Here is a 21,973-nt window from a genome sequence, read left to right as displayed (position 1 = left end):
AAATTTATGGAAAGCATAATCAGGGAGGTAGATTTTAGTCCAAAGGCATTAAACTTTAGTTAAAATATTTTATTCTTATGTGTATATGAGTATGTGCACATGAAGACTGACACCCAAAGGCCAAATGAGCATCAGATCCTCTAGCACTAGAGTTACAGGCGCTTGGAAGCCACCAGACCTGAGTGCTGGGAAATGGAACTCAAATCCTCTAGAAGAGCAAGTGTTAACCATTTAGACCCCAGATTTTTTTCATTCCATTATTTTAGTTCCTAATTACTTTAGACTTTGATCTACATTAGCAATATTATATATAACTGAATTAATAATTGAACCACTGTCATCTTCATACAAGCCCAAAGGGAAAGCTGGCAGTATTTTATTGCTCCATGTGGAGAGACAGCACCATGGCCATTAGTAACAGCTGAATTTCTAGGCAGAGATCATAGAGAAGACAGGGTCAGATGCCTCACAGATGGCCCACCCTGGGTTCAGACCGCAATACATTAAGAAGATACTAACACTTTGCCAACTACAGTGTTCTCATGACTTCACTCTGCTGGATAAATGGCCAATTTTCTATCTTGCACAAGATGCTTTTGAAACATTACAAATGAAGGTGTTGGGCAGCTCAGTAAAGTATTTACCACAAAAACACCAAGACCTGAGTTTGGTCCCAACACCTAAAAGGCATAATATGCATGCCTGTAATCCCAGCATGGACAGGCAGAAATGGCAGATCTCTTAGTATTGCTGGCTAGCAGCCTACCCTGAACCTATAGTCTCCAGGTTCAGTGAAGGACCACATCTCTAAATAAAAGTAAGGTAGACAGTAACTGAGGAAGAAAACCAACAACCACCCCTGGCTTGCACACAAATGCACACACCCCCACGACCACAAAGACTACACACAGTAAAATAAAAGTTCTGTACTCACTAGCTGGAATCGATGTCCAAAGCTTAGCCACTCTTTCTCCACCAGAACTTCAAATCCTCGAATGGTTCGGTAGTATCCATCCAACATGAGCATGGCCAGGGAAGTGAGCTGAGCTGTGCGATCCCAGCCATCACTGCAGTGCACCACCACGGACGTCTTCCCTGACTCTACCTTGTCAGCAATCCTAAGAGCCCCTGCGAGAATGAGCTGGAAACAAGTTGTAAGATGAAAGTTAAAAAAAAAAGATGAACACTTCTTAAAAGAAACTAATACCGTTTTGTTACATCTAACTACCTCAGTCACATGGCAAGAAGCATCAACCAGCAATCAATAAAAAGGAGGCAGGTGCCAAAGCTCATGTCTGAAGTGGAGGCCTGCCTGGACTTCAGAGTAAGAACTTGTCTCAAGAGCAGGCAAATAAATGAAGAATGGCATATTAAGTGGGGTGGGGTTGAGAACCAAGAGACTAGAAATGGACACAACATGGGAAGACTGTCACAAGTGAAAGACACCACCATCTTGAGCATGAGCAGAACTTAGATGCCAGAGGGAACAAGCAGCAGCAGAAACATGCACAGCACACGATGGATGCAGCTCTTTCAGACCTGAGTGTGTACAGACCACTGGGCCACCACTCAGCAGGTCCCCCTGCTGATTTCAGTTACAAGAGCCAAGGCAGACAAAGGGGTGGAGGCCTGGAGAAAGAGTAGCAAATACACACCTTAATGTGTTCCAGCCAGTGTGTAGATTCCAAATTAGACAACCAGTGAGTTTCCTCAATGTTGGGGTACACAATCTCCTTAAGCTTTCGTAATGATTCTCTCATAACATGAATATTGTGAATATCCAGAAAAACGAGTTCTGCATTTTGATAGGCATCTTCACTTTCATAACCTCCCCCCTTTGCCTGCAAAAGGGCACACATCACAGAAAATCATAAATGAATGCACAGTCATCTTTTGTAGACATCCATTATAAAGTTCCATACAATATCTAAAATGTACGAAATAGGATGAACACTGCTGAGGATAAGGAAAGCCCTGTGGGAAGCAGGAGTAGCTCAGGCCACTTGCAATAAACACACACCGCCTCACACCATTTCTAAAACCAAGCCTGTACTAAGCCTATGTGATCGCTATTTTAATTCTGAATCATCCCAAAGTACTTCAGCATTTTAAAGAAAACTTTCCCTGTGCGTATCAAATCCTATCTATAACTTCTTACAAAAACTTCCCTTCAAACTTGCTGAAAGAATCAGATTATCAAGTCCACATGCAAGAATCCCATACTAAACCGTCCAAGCTTATTTTCCTTTTCACAACATTTCACATTTAATAACAGAAAACCAAACTCATTGTAACCACAATGACTTCCAAGTTAGTGTTCTGTTGCTGTGAAAAAGTCCTCGAGGAAGAATTTATTTGGGAAGATTGACTTCACAGTCTCTTCCACAGGTTTCAGACTTCAGAGGCAGGCTGCACATTTTCTGGAGTGTGGTGTTCATCATGGGGAAAGAGCATGGCAAAGGAAACCATTCACCCACATTAGCCAGGGTACAGAGAGGAGTAGTAGGAAGGGCAGAGGGTCATCCCTCAAAGGTACACCCCAAGCAGTCCCCTTCCTCCAGCTAAGCTCCACCTTCTATATATATACCAAACTTTCCAAAATCTAAAGTTTCAATCAAAAAGTGTATTGACCCACTGGGCAGGTCAGAGCTTTTCTCTCTCAAAATGCCCTCACAAATACACTAACCCTCTTTTCAATCAAATTGACAAGATTGGCTATCAGTCTGCTCATGTTATAAGCAGCTAATTCATTTTAAATTTAATATATAAAACAGAATCCTATTGACATTACTATCCTCAAATCTATAAAATAAAATACATGCTTTTCAAAACAAGCTATAGCTGAAAAAGAGAACCTGATTTTCCCAAGTTTAATATTTTCTGTCTCACCTAACTCATACATAAAGTCACACTTCTGGGAGCCCTAACAAAAACAAATTGGGAGGATAGTGGAGCAACTCTACTAATAGGATCATGACTATGATACCTCTGAAATCAACTCCAAACTAACGGTAAAAAATTGGTCAGATTTCTAGTCTATAGAGTAATTTATGTTCAAGATTGTCACAAAAATTAATGTCAGTACTACTTGCTAACAAAGATGACTTCTGAAGAGAATGGGTGTTATGGTCACCCATGTCACCCATGGGACTATGTGTTGTATACTTGGTCCCTAGCTGCTAGTACTACCTGGGAGATTGTTGGATGATGTTTACAATATGAGGCCTAGCTAGAAGAAGTAGGTCTCTCCCAGCATGCCTCAGGGAGTAACTGGCACATGCTCACAGCAGCCCTGTCAGCTATTCTGTCCCAGGATATAAAAGGTAATTAACAAAGTAACTGTAAGACTGAGGATAGAGAAATTTTCAAAGCAATTTTGTAACAACTTTCAGAAGATGGTAGCAGTAGCTACTATACAAGCCCATCCCAGAAGCGAGAAGAAATACTACAACCCATAGCGTGGCAGTACACCACTACTTTACCCCACTACAGAAACAGGACAAAAATATTACCTAACCCACAGCCAAGATGGGCTGTGAATACACTAAAGGAGTAGATACTTTCTTATGGTGCGTGAGTTATATCTCCATTAAGCATTTTTTTAAAGGGCAACTAGATAATGAAACAAAATACGAAAATCATTTAAAACTAAACTTGATGATTAACTACTGCGTCTCAAAATACCAAGTAAAGGGAAGTGTGGGCAGACTACCAAGAGCCCCAGAGGGTGACTGCCATCAGTGAATGGGAAGCAACAGACCGCAATGGATACAGACGACCTGAGTTACAAGAACCTCAACAAAGTCATAGTTTTGAATTTGGTTTGGGCTGTTTTGCCTTTCTTCTTTAATCTTAGAAGTGTAACTAACCTGGCCACGGCAGCTCAAACCTTTAACCCCAGCATTCATTAGGCAGAGGCAGGCACATCTCTTTGAGTTCCAGGTTAGCCTTGGCTCCTCAGCGAGAGGTTGTGTACCTCAAGCTGGGAGGGGACCTTCTAGCCTGACAGCCAGTGCTAAGACCTAGAGTAGGTATAAAAGGCCAACACCACACAATCTCTATAAATTTCTACCTGAGCAGCCAGGGACCCTCATTTCTGAGAAGTATTTATCCTGATTATTCAAAGAAAAAGCATCTCTTTACAAAAAGAACACAACCAGTGTCCTTTAAAAGTACTATTTTAACCCAAGTTAGTCAAAGTAACTGAGATTCATTGGTCAGTAGTGGCCCACAGAACAAATGGAACGTAAATGTGAATAAACATGAGAGATCTGGGAACAAAATAAAAGCAACCCACACTGTGAAGCAGTCAGGGGACATGGAAGAAAAAAGCTGGACAGGCAAGAGGAGGCCAGAGATCAAGACTCCTAGAGTATTCTGGAAGATGAGTCCAAAGTGCAGACTGCAGAGATGCATCCCTGTGAAATGCATAAAGATGTGTGAGGAGCACAAGATAAGAAGAGTGATTGCCCCAGGGCAGCAAGTGGCTCGGTGAGATCCTGGCCACAGGAGCAGTTACAACAGTAACTAATTAAGTAAAATTTTAATTTTAATACCTGTAAAATATCAGGAAGGATTACATAAAGAAGAAAGATTCATTGGTGATGAACAGTGTGTTATATAGTGTAATGTAAGAATCATGATAAAGCATGTCTGTGATGATGCCTGTTTGATGTTCATAGTATAAATGTAGTTCAAATGATGTGAGTCTACTTTTGAAAACTGCCTGTTATTTCGGGCATTCAAATTATTAAATACTCATTGAGAAAAAATTTTGCATCACAAAATCTTTTATGATGAACTTGGTTGTAGTTTTAACCCCAACAAAGGTAATCAGTTTAACTGACAAAGAAGAAATGATAAAACAAATTAACCCTGCTTTACAACTGCAATGACTAAGGATATCGTGGTCCTCCCTCACCTCCTTTAAAAGACCGTTTGCAAAGAACACCTGAAGCTCACGACGCCCTCAAAGAAACTATGCAGATGCAGAATGAGGAATATCCTCATGAGTTTAGGACGGTCATTCAAGCACCACTCCTAATGAGGGACAAAAAGCCTAACATTTACCAAGATTATAGACATTCAGATGACATTATAAGTTTTCATGGACATAAAATGTGTTAACTTAAAAAAGGTAATCCATTTCACTTCAAATATTTATGGACAACTACATAGGTCTGGAGGTATAAGCAAAACTTAATGATGTTCCAAGTTTTGGGGTGTTTTAGAACATTTTCTTCATTTACTTAGCTAACTGCAGTAACTAAGTCTTCTCTAATACTGATGAAATGCAGTCTTGGAAAGCTGTCATCACGTGCAGTCTGACGTCTCTCTGCCTCCACAGGGTCTGACTACTTTTTACCAGGCTATAGCACAGACCAATTGAACTGGCTTTAGTAACATCAGCGTGACAATTATTAAAAGCAAACAAACAAACAAACAAATAACACTCACCTTATTGGCAACAGCATTGACACTTGGCCGAGCATCAAATATGAACATTTTGTGAGACTGGGCATTGGAGTCCATGATGGCCTGCAGGTACTTCTCGTCCTCTTTGCTGCGCTTGCCACTCACCCCCACCATGGGCTGGCTGCAGCGAGTGACTGTGGCTTGACTCTCAGGATGAATCCATGATAAAACCTTAATGAAAGGGACATGGTAACACTGTGTCCCTGCTTGTGAGCCTCCTGGAGAGCAGACCTCTGGCAGGACAGCCTGAGGGCCCTTCAGGGTGCCAAGAAAACATGCCACCCTTCTTTCTAGTCAACTCTGCTTTGTAGAGAGTTGCCTAATTCCTCATCAGATACTGTTGTAAAACTTATTGAAAAATCTTGTCTTAGGAAAAACGTACATTAAAACAAAGCTAAACAAACCCTTCTTTTTTATTACTCTATCAGTAAAACTGTAAAATCCTAAAATTATTTCATATGCTCTTCTGAGATACAGTCACACATCATCAATTTGTAAAGTTTCCTAATTTCTTGGACTTAGTGGGCAAAAAGCATTTATTGCCATGACTAAAGAATATATAAGATACAGAATGGTAACCAATGCACAGGCTAAAAGTTAGGAGTTAGGCAATTCTGTTTTAACTTTATAGTTTAACTCAGTCTCTGATATCCTCATATAAAGGCTGTGACCATTATCATCCCGTACTGAAATGTACCGACAGAGTCTCTCTCATCAAGGCACTTGGCTACTTACTGGGATCCGGCCCCGGGACCTGAAAGACGCCACTCTCTTTAGCTCCTCATCAGGGATGTTTGCAGGCACAACCAAGAGGGCAGGGTACGTGTCACAAAGTTCATAGCGTTCATTTATCTTTGTTATTCTCCAACTTTCATTTGGAATTCCCTACACACAACATAAAACACAAGACAAACTGTCAGCTAAACTATAACAGACAGCAGGACAATAAGCCAACCTCACCTATCTCTAGTTCTCACATCTTAAAACTGCTCAAACAGTGACGTGGACAGGTTTTTTTGCTTTTTTGTTTTTTTGAGACAGGGTTTCTCTGTGTAGCTTTGCGCCTTTTCCTGGAACTCACTTGGTAGCTCAGGCTGGCCTCGAACTCACAGAGATCCACCTGGCTCTGCCTCCCGAGTGCTGGGATTAAAGGCATGCGCCACCAACGCCCAGCTCGTGGACAGGGTTTTAGGAAGACACATACTCTAATGGGGGATCTGCGTCTTTTTGGGCGGCACCAGATGTAATGTTTAGTAGCCTATTAATTCATTAAATACTATCAAAGGGGGAGCGCGTGCTACACATATCTGAGGGAGTGAGCGGGAACAGAAAGACAGCAAGTGTCCTGCTCTCACAGAGCCATCCACCTCAAGGTAGATGACTGATTTTCTGTGATGTATGCATAGGTATACATCCTCTAGAACTTTCTCTGGTTGTTAGTACTATGTCAGGAAATGTTTGTATTTCACTTCCATTTCTGCAGGATATAATTACTGGTAAAGAATTAAGCCAGCACAATTCATTGTACAATCAGGTCACACCATCCTCTAGTCTCTACTTTCACTTTTGAAAAACAACCTGCCAGCGAAACTTCTGCTTTAAAAGATAGCAATAAAAAGAAATCAGTTCTTATTAATGGTAGAGAGTGGGCACCAGAGAGGGTAGGTAAAGACAGGCACCTTGACAGCTCGCCTGTCAAGGCCAGAGGACAGCTGTATGCAGCTGGTTCTCTGCTTACATCTTGATGTCCATTTGGGGGATTAAACTTAGGTCTCCAAGTTTGTATGTTTAATGCCATCTCACCAGCCCAAGATAATTATTTCTTCTAGCTCCTCTTACGACTCTGTAGGTCTGATGCTCTACAGTTCCTCTGTGCTATGTGTAAACTTCTTTACAGTCACCTCTGAGGTTAACTCATCTAGTCACTCTCCAGATTGGTATCTTACATTAGTCTGACTGACCAATGCTAACTTACCTACTGAAATAGAATTTTGTGAATTCAAATCCTAACGTCCACATTAATAAATATATTACCATGGACAGATTACTTAATGTTTGTATGCCTCAGTTTACTCATGCTATGTAGCTATTTAGTACCTTTACATCATGTGCTTAAGTACAACATTGTTTAGTAAATAAAACCAATATGCAAAAACTTGTTAGTTAACATAGAGAGCACACACTGTAAGCAAATTCTTCCCTTAGCCTCACACATTCACTCACTCAACAGACACGTGCCTATGACATGTCAGACATTGCTACATCCTGATAACACGGCAGTCAGAAAACTGGCCAGTACCTTCCCTGTTGGAGCACAAGCAATGACAATACCAAAGAATCAACAGATGACACCTTCAAAAGACAGAGGAAACAGCCCAGTAAAGAAGAACAGAAAGGACACACGTGGCACTAACAAATACTCATCAAGTTTAAATGAATCAAAGTTGAGTGGAAAATATTTGAGAGGCTACCAATAGGAATTCAACTTTGATCTACATGTAAAAGGGAGACATCGCTCAGTAGTAGAGTATTATTTGCCTGGTACAGATGAGGCCATAAATTCAATCCCTAGTACACAGCAAACATGCAAGCAAATATAAACAGGCGCACCTCCCTCCCTCCCTCCCTCCCTCCCTCTCTCTCTCTCTCTCTCTCTCTCTCTCTCTCTCTCTCTCTCTCTCTCTCTCTCCTCTCTCTCCTCTCTCTCTCTCTGAAGTTAAAATGTATGGGTACTGAGCAAAGGAAGTCAATGCTGCCCTTAGTTAGCACAAGGGAAAGTGTTACTCTATTCTCTGTGAAGAGCAAAACCCAAACTTTTGCACAGCTAAATTAGAAGCAGTATATTTAATTTTTTTCATAATTAAATTATAAAATGCCTAAAAAGAAAAAACTGAATGAATAATATTAAGGCATATAAGAACATTAAATTTTATACATACTGATCCCACTTTCATTTTTATACTGAGCAAACATTTTTCAGACAAAGTGACGCTTATAAAACTCCTAGATAAGTAAAGATTCGTAGATCACTAGTGTATTCTGAATAGCAACTTAAAGGAAATGAAAAGAAGCTAAGCAAACCAGGGTTAGTGTCACTTGCAGCAAAAAGGAAAAGACACTGAAAGAACTCCTTCCTTCAGTCTACTGTTTACTTACAATGAAAACAACAGAGGACATGAGAGCTGGGACAGAAAAGCACATACCTGTCTTCTATATTCTAGAAGGGGGTCATACAGTTTCCACCCATTTTCAGGGAATACTTCTTTATACTCAAAAGCAAAAAGAGGCTGCAAAATAAACAGTTAACAGCTTAAAAAAGACATTTAAGAAAGAAATGAATCAGAAATATGTCTTTAAAGGGTTATAATTATGCTTTAATTTACTTATCTGCAAGAGTATTTTAAACTGCCCCTTTTTAAATAGTTTTAGTTTTATGATTGAAATTACTGTTTAATTTACAATACTAAATATTTTATATGCTTTAAAAAGTACAGAAAAGCTCAAAGATCCACCTTAAAATTTACCAAATGCTAACCTATTACCTTTAAATATTTTGGTAGTTTTTGTAGGTTTAATTGTAAATAATAAATGACATCTTCAAAAATGCACTTTCCAACAGAAATAACAGGTCCAACACCAGGCAGCAGCAGCTGAGTGGCTCTGAAATACATTCTGTATGTTCTAATATGCGAAAGAACCTTTTATACTTTAGCATGCAAAGCTTTTTTAACATGTAACTAGAAAAAACTATGGTGTTTAAGAAAAAAATTGCAACTTTTAGTGAGAACTCCAATATTAATCCAGTATTGGGTTAATAGACTCCCTGCCTTATCCATTCTGGCTCTCTTATGGGAAGGGATTTGGCCGCTGTGAGGTGAAATTCTATCATATAGATGAAGGAACCTATACGGTCACAATACTGCTGGACTAGTAATTGCTCCATAGTCTTAGTTTTGTTTGTTTTTGTTTTTTTCAGGAGCTGAGGACCGAACCCAGGGCCTCGTGCTTGCTAGACAAGCGCTCAACCACTGAGCTAAATCCCCAACCCCATAGTCTTAACGCCAGCTCCCACCCAGGAAGATTTCAAACTCTAATGAAGACTACATAAAGCTTTTAATCATAAAACATCCTAAAGAAAAATATGATATAAGTTGATGTGGTGGTTTGAAAGAAAATGGCCTCCAAAGGGAGTGGCACTATTAGGAGGTGTGGCCTTATTGGAGTAGTTGTGGTCTTGGAAGAAATTGTCACTGTGGAGGCGGGCTTTGAGGTCTCATGTATGTTCAAGCCATGTCCAGTGACACAGACCACTTCCTGTTATCTGTGAGTCAAGATGTAAGAACTCTCAGGCCTTTCTCTATCACCATGTCTGCCTGCATCGGCCTTGCCTGCCACAATAACGGACTAAACCTCTGAACTCTAAGTCACCATAATTAAATGTTCTCCTTTATAAGAGTTGCTGTGGTCATGGTGTCTCTTCACAATAGAAACCCTCAATAAGACAGCTGAGATGGTGGCACAGGCTGTAATCCAGGCTTCTTGGACCTGAGGCAGGAGTAGCCAACCTGTGCAACTTCACAAGACCTTGTACCTTGTCTCAGATAAAGAGACATAAATAAACAAAATCACTCTGGTACAGCATTTGCCTAGCATGTGTAAAGCCCTGGGTTCAATCTCCAGTTTCCTCTTCCCCAAATATCAATGTAATTATAGAATGTCCTTACTGAAATGGACCTCGGGCACAAGCTAGCCTCTGGCTAAGGGTCAAAGCAGGAACACAAAGAGGAGGACCTGGACAACCTAGCTAAGTTTGTTCACACGAATAATTACAATACAGGTTAGAGAGAAACATTTACCAAGCCATTAGACACAGGAAATGCATATTTCATTAGATTCTCAAATATGGATCTTCTTGTTCGCCCCTCTGGTTTATGAGCAAATCGTAAATTCCTGATATCCTAGAAAAGATATAGTATCCAATTAAACCACTTTGTTCCTTTTTAATGAACAAATGAGATAACTTGGAAATGTTGGATAAAGGTGAAGTTCTATGTATAGGATACAAAACAATAGCTCCTAGAAGCAAGAAAATAACAATGGTTCACTGGGAGCAGAAGAAACCCAGAGAACTCTACTACACTGCAGAGAATCTGGAACTGTGCTCCTAGGCGTAAGTAGTGACAAATACACACCACCAACACTTGTCCTCTCCTAGGCAGAATGCACACTACCAACACTTGTCCTCTCCTAGGCATTAGAGATTATTCAGAAGGTAAAATGCTTGCCTCACAAGCACAAGGACCTTAGTTCAATTCCCAGAACTTGATTTTTAAAAATAAAAAACATGATCAGCTTTTATTATATTTCCATCACATATGGAGATCACTTTCTTATTCATTACTGCTTCCCAGTGCTTACTTTATATGTCTCTTCTGCTACACAGACAGGACCAAACTGCCTGAAGTTCTTCTTCCACTTCAGGGACACTCTTAATAGCTGGCTCGGCACAGACCCAGCTCTACAATGGGATCTCAGGGACTCTTTCTGCATGTGTCCTCAGCTACTTCCCATGCTCATGCAGAATGATATTCATAGTCTAGTTTATGCTAGCTCACAGCATTCAGTAAAAAAATTTGAGATTAAAAATGATTCAGAAGTATCCATTTTTATTTAAGTACTTTAACCTAGGCAGATGTTGGATTTACTCTGTTACAGTCTCATTACCATTGAGATCAAGCTATGTCCTACTCCGTGTTATCCCATATTGCACAATATGGAGTAATAATACATTAGTAATAAAATAGTTTTGTTTTTAATCCAGAGTCTTGCCCTAAAGACTCCATTTTACAAGCAATTTCAGATCCACTCAGAGGAAGAAGGGCAACTGCAACCCCAGGAGGACCCAGAAATGGCACCTTGTGTCACACACACCACACACCTGATACAAACCGACAAGCGATTCATGCCTTAGAAAAGGGAGCTAGCCTGTAAGTTTACTGGGGTGAACTGACATTGTCAGGGCAGATGGTATATTAAAATCCTATCAGGGAAACCAAGGGCAAAAACTTACCAGACACAGCAGACTATGGAAAAGATAGAGCTCCCTCATTTGGACCCCATGGCTTCCACATCATCTGAAGCCTGGTGTGTCAAGACCTGAGAAGTGCCCAATGGCTCTGGAGCTCTGGCTGGGCTAACCTACTCCTCCAGTTCCTGACCGCCTGTATGGCCCTTGCCTCAGATCCACTTCCTGCCCTGGCTGGCCCCTAGTGGCAGCTTGCCCCTCCAGCACTGGTCTGATTTACTACCTATGGACACAGACTCTCTCAGCCTGCTTCTGAAACCTCCTGAACTCCACCACAGCCTCTTAAACATGTGTTCATTCTGTAACCCATACATATGCCAACCAATATATAGCAACATTTACTGCGTGACCTGAGAGTTCATTTTAGCAATTAAGACTGGAAAAAAAGAACCTTCAGCCAGGATACAAGGGTAGTTAGGATTGTATGACACATTGCTGTCAATGAAACCACTAATACAAGGGTAGTTAGGATTGTATGACACACTGCTGTTGATGAAACCACTAAACATTGTGAATTTACTGCTATTCAGTAATTCTGACATCAGAAAGACACAAACGTGCCCATCCGTTCCTGGCATAGCACACACCTGACAGCTACAAAATACCATGCAGAGACACTACACAGTGAGCTTTCAATACAAATAAAAAAGCTTACTGCAAATCTGAGCCAAGCCATTCTGTGGAAATACACATGTGTACCTTGAAGTTGAGGTCTGTGTCTTCCAGTAAACTCTACTAGTAAAGACACTCAGATCACCTTCTTGGTTAATCTCTCTCCAGCAGAGACCCAACTATAATTCATAATGCTATAGGTCCACAGAAAAACATATCTAAAATGATAAGATCTCAAAGCCAGTCTTTTCTACACTGTCTTATACTTTATGCACTGTTTATTTTTGAAGAGAAATGACCAAGAAGCAACGTGTGCACATAGATGACAGCCATTACACTCATGGAGCTCTTTTGACATCAATCAAGAAAATACCAGTTACTCTGTCACTAATTTTAACATCAGATTCAACAAACGTCTAAGATTAACATATACAAGCATTCTGTATGATACACACACTGTTTCTTTTACTTAGGGCACTGAGAGAACAAGCAGAAGTGATGTGGTCTGAAATTGGGATGTGCACAAGCCAGGTGGTGGTAGCACACGCCTTTATTCCCAACACCTGGGAGGCAGAGGCATCTCTGAATTTGAGGCCAGCCTGATCTACAGAGTAAGTTCCAAGACAGTTGGAGCTACACAGAGATAGGTTTATTCTCCTCTGTTTTGGAAAAACAAAACAAAACAAAAAACCAAAACAAACAAACAAACAAACAAATAAATAAGGTGTGCACTGGTGATGATTAGGTCCCGGTATAAAATGTCAAGTGCATGAACAGCAAATAACATTTGCTGTAATAAGAACACATTTCTAGTACGAAGTCCACTTGTACTGGTTTCAAATACAGGTTCTATTGGATAGCTTTCCAAAGCAAATACAACCACACCAGTATTGTAAAAGTTACCTTGCACACAGTCTCCAGGCCATAAGAGTTTTCTCCTCGGCTAGATGCACCACCAATTTTTTCTACTCTACTTATCACTCCAAGAGAAGCATCTAGAACAAATGGGGGGTCCTGCAAGATGAAAAGAAAACACACAACTTCTAAAAAACTGTAAAGTGCTTGAATAACAGGAACAGGACAGGACGCTGGGTTCAATCAATCTCCAACACTCATCCCCTCAAAATGTTAAAAACCCTAACCAGAAATTCTTGAATCAAAAACTACCCACAAGTGAACTGGGTGTGGTGGGGCACACCTTTAGTCCTAGCACTTGTAGGCTGAGGCAGGCAGGTCTTTGAGGACAGTCTGGTCTACACAGCAAGTTCCAGGATAGCCATATTTACATAGTTAAGACTTTGTCTCAATAACAAAAAGTAAATCAGAAGTGAGCAAAAGCATCCAAATGCCATGCAAACCAAATAAACCTTACCCGTTCCATGCTCTTGAAATATAATCTGTAATTTGTGACCGTCAACGTTCCTCGTACAGCACCAGTGAAGGGACATATGTAAGTCACATCTTTGGCTGAAAAGACAAAATAGCCACAGTTTACTTGACACTGTGTGCTATTAAAAACAGCTTACACATTTTATAAAATTAATCTGACTGCTTGTCTAATTATGACCAAATAAGTCACAAAATAAATGATTTAAAAAAACCTCTAGAAGCCTAATCCAAGCTTCCAACTTTGTCTCAATCCAAGAACTGTAGAATAAACAGAAAGGTGGAGGGAGCCTCTCCTGAGACAGCAAGAAGGAACAAACACTGCCTGCTGTCCCTACTGAATGAAACAGGTCAGAGGTTGGAGTGGCAGGGAGATGATCAATGTAGGAACACAGAGGCAGAACTCATTTCCCAGTTTCTAGGCCACTTTCATCTGTTGCTTTGTCTTCCAAGCCACAACTTAGTTTGCACTATTTCTCTAAAAATACAATGACCACAATACACACAATACCAGAAGTACTGAGCTGACTATACCTCTGAGGCATTAAAAGACTGCAGAAGGAAAAACATTTCTTTGCATGTTATGTTGTTTATGTGTTACCAGTGTTTTAACTGCATGTGTGTGTGTGTGTGTGTGCACTGTGTGCACTGTGTGCATGTGAGCCTGATGCCCAGACAGAAGCAGTGCTGGGAATGAAATCCCTGTCTTCCAATAGAGCAGCAAGCACTCCTAACCACTGAGCCAGTTCTCCGGGCCTCTTTGGAATAAAGTATTTTAAAAAGAAAATAGTATATTCCTGTCCAAGTAACTGACATCAAATTTTAGAAATAAACATAATCAATGTTTTATTAAATGCTAAATGGTGGATTTATATGGCATCACACTTCTAAAAACATGCACTATCTGATTAAACATGGTAAGTACAATCACTAGTTCAAAATATATTTACTATGGCAGACTTCATAATGCCCAATACAGGGTTGTTGTTGTTGTTGTTGTTGTTGTTGTTGTTGTTTAATCTTAAAGTATTATAAATTCCTTCCATGCCACTATTAGAGCAAAACATCAGATTCCCCCAAGGAAATGCAGGACAATTCTGCAGAACCAAAGCATTCTACAAACTTCCTCCAGGGTGCTTTTGTGGAAACACGGACCTGCATAATCTGTAAGACACTGAAACTTCCTGTCTGTGCTTCATGTTAATCAATTTGAAGGGCTGACTGCTTTGTATGGGATTTGAAATGAAACCAATCTTTTAGCAATTGTCTCTAAACTTCAAATCAGCTCCCCCAGAAGTGTGAGCTACATTTTCTTAATCAATTTCCAGTGCACGTTTCATTTAGAGGAAAACATTTGAAATCAAATAAACCCACCACTATATAAAGATAGATTTTGTTTGCCTTATGATTTTGTAGCTTAACTAAGAAAGTTTTATTAGAGCCACTGAAATGGTTCTGGATGTTCAGTTTTCTTATGCAGGAAAAGCAATCAGCATTCTTATCCTATAGCCATCATAGGAGGCCCTTTTTGCATTCCCTCATCATTAGATAAGGAGAGAAGATGCATGCATGTGCTTCTAAAGTTGTAAGGACTGTGCAAATAGAGGTCTACAGCAATGTCACCATTGCCAATACTAGTCAGTCTCTGCTTTGTTCTACATGCTCTCTCACTGCAGGCCCCAAGAGATGGCTTTAGCAGGTTCACACCAGTGAGAAAGGAGACTCTGAGCAGAGTACCTGGCAGAACCAGCCAGCAATGGTCACACAGTATTTAAAGTGTATGAAGTACTTTGACTTGGATCCAGTTCTCCTGACTAAAAACATTCCTTGCTAAGAACATTAGGCTACCTCTTCATAAAGCTAACCCAGTAACAGCAATGTTGCTTCGCATCTGACCCCTACATCAAAGGCTGAGTAACTGAAGTGCGGGAATACCAGGCCATAATATTCTGAGACTATTAATTCCTACAGCATTCATTTAATGCTTCTACTACCATTTTTGCTTTTTATTACACTTATTGATTTGTACGTGTACATGCCATGGTCACAGCATGCATGTGGAGGTCAGAGAACAATCTGAAGAGGTACATACTCTCCTCCTACGATGTAGGTGGCAAGACTGAACTCATGTTGCCAGTTTTTACAGCAAGTCCCTTTACCCACTGAGCCCCCTCACCAACCCCCAATTTTACTAAACAAAACACCTAAACCACAGATTTATATTAAGTCAATGTAAAATCCAAGGTCTTTTTAATATGAAGACACACACATTTGTCCCAACTTTTGGCTTCTGTCTAGTAAATTTATGTTTTGAACAACTGTGTGAAGATGATTCTAAACCTTTTTATGTTATGTTGGGTATTCTTCCAAATTTGGCAACAGTAATGCTGCCCAGTGGTGCTGAGGTACGTAGATTTCCTTATCTTAAACTTTTACAGGTCAAAGGAAGGCTCCCTAATAGTTACTGTAAGGGATGCCAGCATAAAGAGGATAATGAACCTGTTCAAATCACACAGAAAGATGCAGGGTGGTGGTGGCACATGCCTTTAACCCCAGCACTTGGGAGGCAGAGGCAGACAGATCTCCATGAGTTTGAGGCCAGCCTGGTCAACACAGTGAATTCCCTTAGGACAGCCAGAACTATGTAGAGAGACCATGTTTAAAAAAAAAACAACCCAGGAAGTACTGTTGCGAAGGTAAGTCCACTCAGCCACAGGGTCAGGGAGCGCTCAAGCAGTGCAGACATGCAAACAGGACTCTGCAATGGCAAGTACAAGTGTGGGGTGGGCGTGAACAAAGCACTCATGCAACAGGAGACGCCGGCCGCCCTGCAGAAAGTGCACAGCGCACTCAAGTGAACTCAAGTGTTCAGTCTGGCCCCCAGTGTGTTCCACCCCATACTTCCTCTCCCCAGTTTCCTTCTGCACGTAGCTTTCAACTCTGTGAACTGAGTTAATTTGCTCCTCCCTCTTTTCAGCAAACCTCCATGTGCTAATGACTCTGAATTATTCATCAAGCTCAAACCTCTCTTTACCATTATTAATTATGTGCATGTCAAGTCACTCATAGGTACTTGCTTCCATACACTCAGATAACGCTATTTATGGCAACCAAGAAAGTATTTAAATTAGAAAAGAGCAGAAGCAGAGACAGCAGCCCCTGAGGATAAGAATTTAAGATAAAGAGTGAGGCTGAGGCTAAGAACATTTGGAATAGGGAGGGATGCTCAGGATAGCTAAGACTGGTTCAGAGACAGAGGCACTTGTTACACATTTTTGTATCATTAACTCACATATGTGGGTAAACCTACTAAGTAGACATGACCGACTGGAAAGAACCAGCACTAAGGAAATGGGCTGTGGATGAAGTCCGGCACGCAGACAGAAGCCTCCTTTGTAAGAGCACACATACACTGGAGTGGAAGCAGCACCAGCACTGGGCTCAGAACAGCAAAGAAAGCGTCATGGGTGAGCTGGAGCTTTATTAGCTAGGATGGCCCCTATGCTGAGACAGCTAACGTCTTTCCAAAAATATTATTCTAAAGATCATTAGGATAACTATCTCCTCACTTAGCATCCCATGATGATAATATAGCTAACTCAACAGGAACTCACCAGATCAAGCTTAGTCACAGATACAGCTGAGAGGAAGAAAGATGGAGGAAGTTACTCAATGTCAATTTGAAGGACAAGCAGGGCTAAGAAGCTAAGGCTGGTAGTTACTATCAGCCCATCCGAGGGCAGGCCCTCACTCTGGCATGCCTATCTTACACTACTAGAAGTGACGCTCAGGCATTTCCTCTAGAAGAGTGTGAGTGACTATACTATGAGAGATGGTGCTTCCTTCACCCTCCTAACTTATTACTCCTCAACATCTATGAATACTTGTTTTGTGAGCAAGCATAACAAAACAGGAGCACAAAGAATAGCTTTTCTGCTCATTCCCAGTGCAGAATCCGAATTAGGAGTACTGCACACCATGCCTGCTTGCAATGGACATGAAAGACCATCCAAAATTAACCTGAGTTTACCCAAGGAAGAAAATTACAAAGTAGCAAATGAGAGGCATACTTTAATAAAAATCACTTGTTCAATGTGTTTAGTTAGGCAACCCAGCATCTGAATGCAGTAATTCAAAATAATTAAACGTTCCTTCACAGAATTCAGCAACAATTTAAAAAGAATAACATTAAATTTGCATATTTCCCAACAGCCAGACAGGAGTACTCCCAACAGCTCCAGATCTGGGTTTAGAGCACACAGGCTGGGAGCTACAGGCAAGTCAGTGAGCAGCTGTGCACGTCAGAAAGAAACAATTTGAAAATACTATTACAGACCCATGTCTTTAATGTTTTCTCCTGGAAGCAGGGTTGGTTCCTCCATTTCTGCTAATTTGTTTGACTCCCTCAGGACCTAGATGGGGGTGTGTAAGAAAGAAACATTTTTTATTGAAAGGCTATTTTTTTCCCATTCAAATTTCATTCAGACTGTTTGCTTTTATTTGAAATTATAATCTTATTACACTACTTTAAAGCAAATTATATAAACTGTAGTACTGCCACATAAAATATGAAGCTGCCATTTTTCTAAAAGTATTTCCTTAATGCTTAAGAATTGTAAAATCTTACATTCATATGAAAAACTGCGTATTTTCACAATAAATCCTAAAATGCTATAAAAATAAAGTAAGCTTTTTATCCTCATTTCATAGGTGAGGAAAAATAGGTCCAAGTGGCCATTAACTTACTCAAAGTCACAAAGGTAAAACAGCAGTTTGGGTTCCATAATAATGGCAGGAAAGTCCAAAGCCCACTTCCCTTCCAATGAACCATGTCAAGAGTGCAGAGTGCATTTACAATGGGCAAAGTTAGATCCTTGTGTACATTTACTATTTAGAAAATTTTTAAGTCATACTGATAGCTAGCCTGTGCTGGCTGGTTTTGTGTCAGCTGGACACAAGCTGGAGTCATTGGAGAAGAAGGAGCCTCAGTTAAGGAAATGCCCCCCATTAAATCCAGCTGTAAGGCATTTTCTCAATTAGTGATCAATAGGAGAGGGCCCAGCCCATTGTGGGTGGTGCCATCCCTAGGCTGGTGGTCCTAGGTTTTATTAATAAACAGTCTGAGCAAGCCAGGAGAAGCAAGCCAGTAAGCAGCACTCCTTCATGATCTCTGCATCAATTCCTGCCTCCAAGTTCCTGCCATGTTTGAGCTCCTGTCCTGATTTCCTTCAGCAATAAATACCAATGTGGAAGTGTAAGCCAAATAAACCCTTTCTTCCCCAACTTATTGGATAAAAGGTATTAATTTAAATCCTGACCCAGGAAACATGCTCCACTTACCCAAGAAGCAGATACAGAATCACAGTCATGCTGTCAGATGCGCCTAAATATTTGTCTGTACATGCGTACCATTATTGCCCTCTTGGCCAGAGATGCTACTCTCTGCAGTGGTCAGTAATGAATACAGTCATGACTGGTCAAAGTGCTGAGAATAAGTTACTATTGAGTGCTTAGCCCTAAACAGACATCTATATCCCCTGTGGAGGCCCACAGAGGCTTCCTAATGAGACCTAACATAGGGTCAGAGAATCTGAGCTTGCTTTACCCAGCAGAGCTGCATAAGGAAATGATTTGGCCACGGGTGTGGTTACCAGGTGTTTGGAAGGGTCTACACTTGGCTGTATGGTGTGCTTCGATCTTGCAAGGGGGAGGTCTTTTGCCTCTCCCCTTGGCATATTACAAAAAGTCACTTTGAATAAAAGACTGGGAGGCTGGGTATTGACCAAGGGCCCTCCTGAAGCTATCCTGTGTCTCTGTCTTTCTTATCATCTCTTTCTATCTTTCTACCTAATATTTATTTCCTCATTCCTCTCTCCTCCACCCAAGAACCCTTGGTGGGAGCAGGTCAGAGCTGGACTCCAGCATACTCCCACAATCCCCACTCTGCCAGTTATGCATTACTGCACCGCCCCCCCCCCCCCCCACGCACACACAGTGCTCACTCAGGGAACATTGCAGAAGAGGGGCTAGAAACAATGTAAGAGCCAAAGAATGGAAAGGAATACTCTGGAAAGCTCTCTTTTGGACATGTGATGGCCATTACACTGGTAAACTCACTACAGCATGGGTACCTGAATAAGAACAAGGCACCAGAGAGAGTGAGGGAGGGGAGAGAATGGGAGGGCACAGGAAGTGAGGACGGCTCACTGAGGTGGCAGGGGTAACTGCAGTGGGAACTGAGAGTAGATATGACCAAGATCCATTGTTTACATGTCAAAGAATAAATCAAAGATGAAAAGAAAAGAGGAAACAGGATCCTCTGGAAAAAGAGATTATGGTGCTACAACCAGAACATGGTATGGATGAGTATCTCACGATGCAGAAAGTAAAGAACTCTCCAACATCACCAAAGTTGTGAGGCCTTAGCAAAATATCTTCCCAGTGGGAGCTTCCACAGTGAGAGCGAGCATCGGTCACTCTAAGGTGTACATTAATATTCACAGGCCCATAATGAAGTAAATGACTAGGTAACTAACTCCAAAAAGAAGGGCAGAGAAATGCATCTCCCACTAATAATACCAATAATGTATGTAGATATTCTACCTGGGTCAGGAAACAGAGCACAGCTCTCAAAGGTGGGCTGTATGTAGTAACTTCTTTCTGAAGACTAAGTCTAAGGAGACAGAGTATTCTACACTGAATAACCCCACACCTCAAGCAGCAAGGCGAACATGACGGTGCTGAGCGTGCTGGCAGTACACGGACAACACTTCATCTCTGAGGTCTCTCCAACACCGGAACCAGTTTAACAATAAGTGAAAATGGAATGTACTCTACAGAATTCCCGTCACTTTTCCAAACAGTCACTGGGAACAAGTCAGCACTGTCACAGTGTTAGGATGCCTGAGAGGCACGACTGTCAAACGTTCTGGGTAAGAACTGGATTCTGGGGCGAAGAGGACCCTCATTAAACTACAGCGATCTGAATCAAAGGCTGACCGTAGTAACGGGAGTAAGTACCGGTTCACTACACGTGACACACATACCACACTAATGACATACGACAGCAACAACACAAGAACCTACACGTGACCTATGAGGGAACTCTGTACTAACGGTTGGCAGTTTTTCTTAAACTCCAAACTGATCTAAAATTAAGTTGACCTAATAAGAATAACAAATAATATTTTATATACAAATGAATACTCTCATCCTCATTATGCCCAAGTCTGAGACAGTGACTTATTACTTACAGCACATATGGTATCCTAAGAAAATGAGAGAAGCCTTTATGCCAAAGGCTCTCAACCTTCCTAATGCTGTGACCCTGAAATACAGTTCCTCACGCTGTGGTGACCCCCAACCATAAAATTAGTTTGTTGCTACTTCATAATTGTAATTTTGCTACTGTTAAGAATCGAAATGTAAATAGTTTTGAGAGGGATACTGACCCAGAAGTTGAGAACCACTGCTTTATGCAGAGATGGTGACAACAGAGGTAAATTGTATTTTTAACTAAAAAATTGTATTTTCAACCAATTCTGTTTTAACTAGTAAGATCTGACCACAGGTAGACAAGAAAGTTCAAAAATCAAGCTTATGCCCTACTTTACTTTTATTAATCCAACAACAGACAAAGCACATATAAGAAGAACAGCAATAGACTTACACACCACTTTGAACCAACATACCAGGAAGCCAGCCACTGTCACTAGCACAACACACAAAGACTGTGAAGACAACCCTTGGAGCTGGAGAAATGACTCTCATCTAGAGTTTCATGAGTTTCACAAAAAAAAAAAAAAAAAAAATGACAAGTATCTCAAAACCTTTATAGATATCCTAAATGGTCTTCATGCATTTATTTAAATGAAAAAGAAAATATTTTCAATAAATATTCAACAGCAAAGAACTTCATTACTGAAGATATTTATATTCTCTACCATGTGAATAACAAGACAAGCCAGGAAGACTACTGTAGAGGAAAAAAATAGTAAAAGCACTGTATCTAGAGTAAACTTTGGAATGGTTGTTCTCTAGAAGTATTTAGACCTTTAAGAAATCATTGTGGATAACAGTGTTTTCTGTTATCTACTGAGTTATTTTTCTGAAGGAGCTAAAGCAGCCACTGCATGACTTTAGTCACAGACACTCCTGGCACACTGGAGCGTCTTGCATTATTGGGTACTGCAAACAGTGCACAATAAGAAGTAAAGTTGCAGGGGTGTGATGTTTTCCTTCACGAAACACATAGATAAGGTCAGGGGCTTTGGTATAAGAAACTTGTTTTACCCAAATAACAACTTCTTTGTGACTATCAATGAAGCCCCCTTTGCATGGCTGTTCAGGGTTCAGCTCATAGAAACTGTTCCTCCCTGCTGCCAGAGAGCCTGAACTACATCCTGGAGTGACCCT

General features: G+C 40.8%; 1 protein-coding gene across 5 annotated transcripts in view; it reads right to left on the bottom strand.

Annotated features, from left to right (window-relative positions):
* Mtmr2 (myotubularin related protein 2) overlaps positions 1–21,973 on the bottom strand; it is a 63,675-nt gene that overhangs the window by 7,713 nt on the left and 33,989 nt on the right. For 4 of the 5 annotated variants that reach the window (XM_059267309.1, XM_059267307.1, XM_059267311.1 and 1 more), the window contains 9 exons: positions 17,895–17,970; positions 13,545–13,639; positions 13,076–13,186; positions 10,332–10,433; positions 8,679–8,762; positions 6,211–6,360; positions 5,458–5,646; positions 1,656–1,841; positions 935–1,141 (listed from right to left, as the gene is read on the bottom strand). In XM_059267309.1, coding sequence (XP_059123292.1) covers positions 935–1,141; positions 1,656–1,841; positions 5,458–5,646; positions 6,211–6,360; positions 8,679–8,762; positions 10,332–10,433; positions 13,076–13,186; positions 13,545–13,639; positions 17,895–17,970 — 1,200 coding nt within the window. The remainder of the gene's footprint in view (positions 1–934; positions 1,142–1,655; positions 1,842–5,457; positions 5,647–6,210; positions 6,361–8,678; positions 8,763–10,331; positions 10,434–13,075; positions 13,187–13,544; positions 13,640–17,894; positions 17,971–21,973) is intronic. The other variant, XM_059267310.1, reaches the window with a different exon arrangement.

This window comes from Peromyscus eremicus, chromosome 7 (assembly GCF_949786415.1).
Source record: "Peromyscus eremicus chromosome 7, PerEre_H2_v1, whole genome shotgun sequence".
NCBI lineage: Eukaryota > Metazoa > Chordata > Mammalia > Rodentia > Cricetidae > Peromyscus > Peromyscus eremicus.
This window is presented reverse-complemented; position numbering and strand designations above follow the sequence as displayed.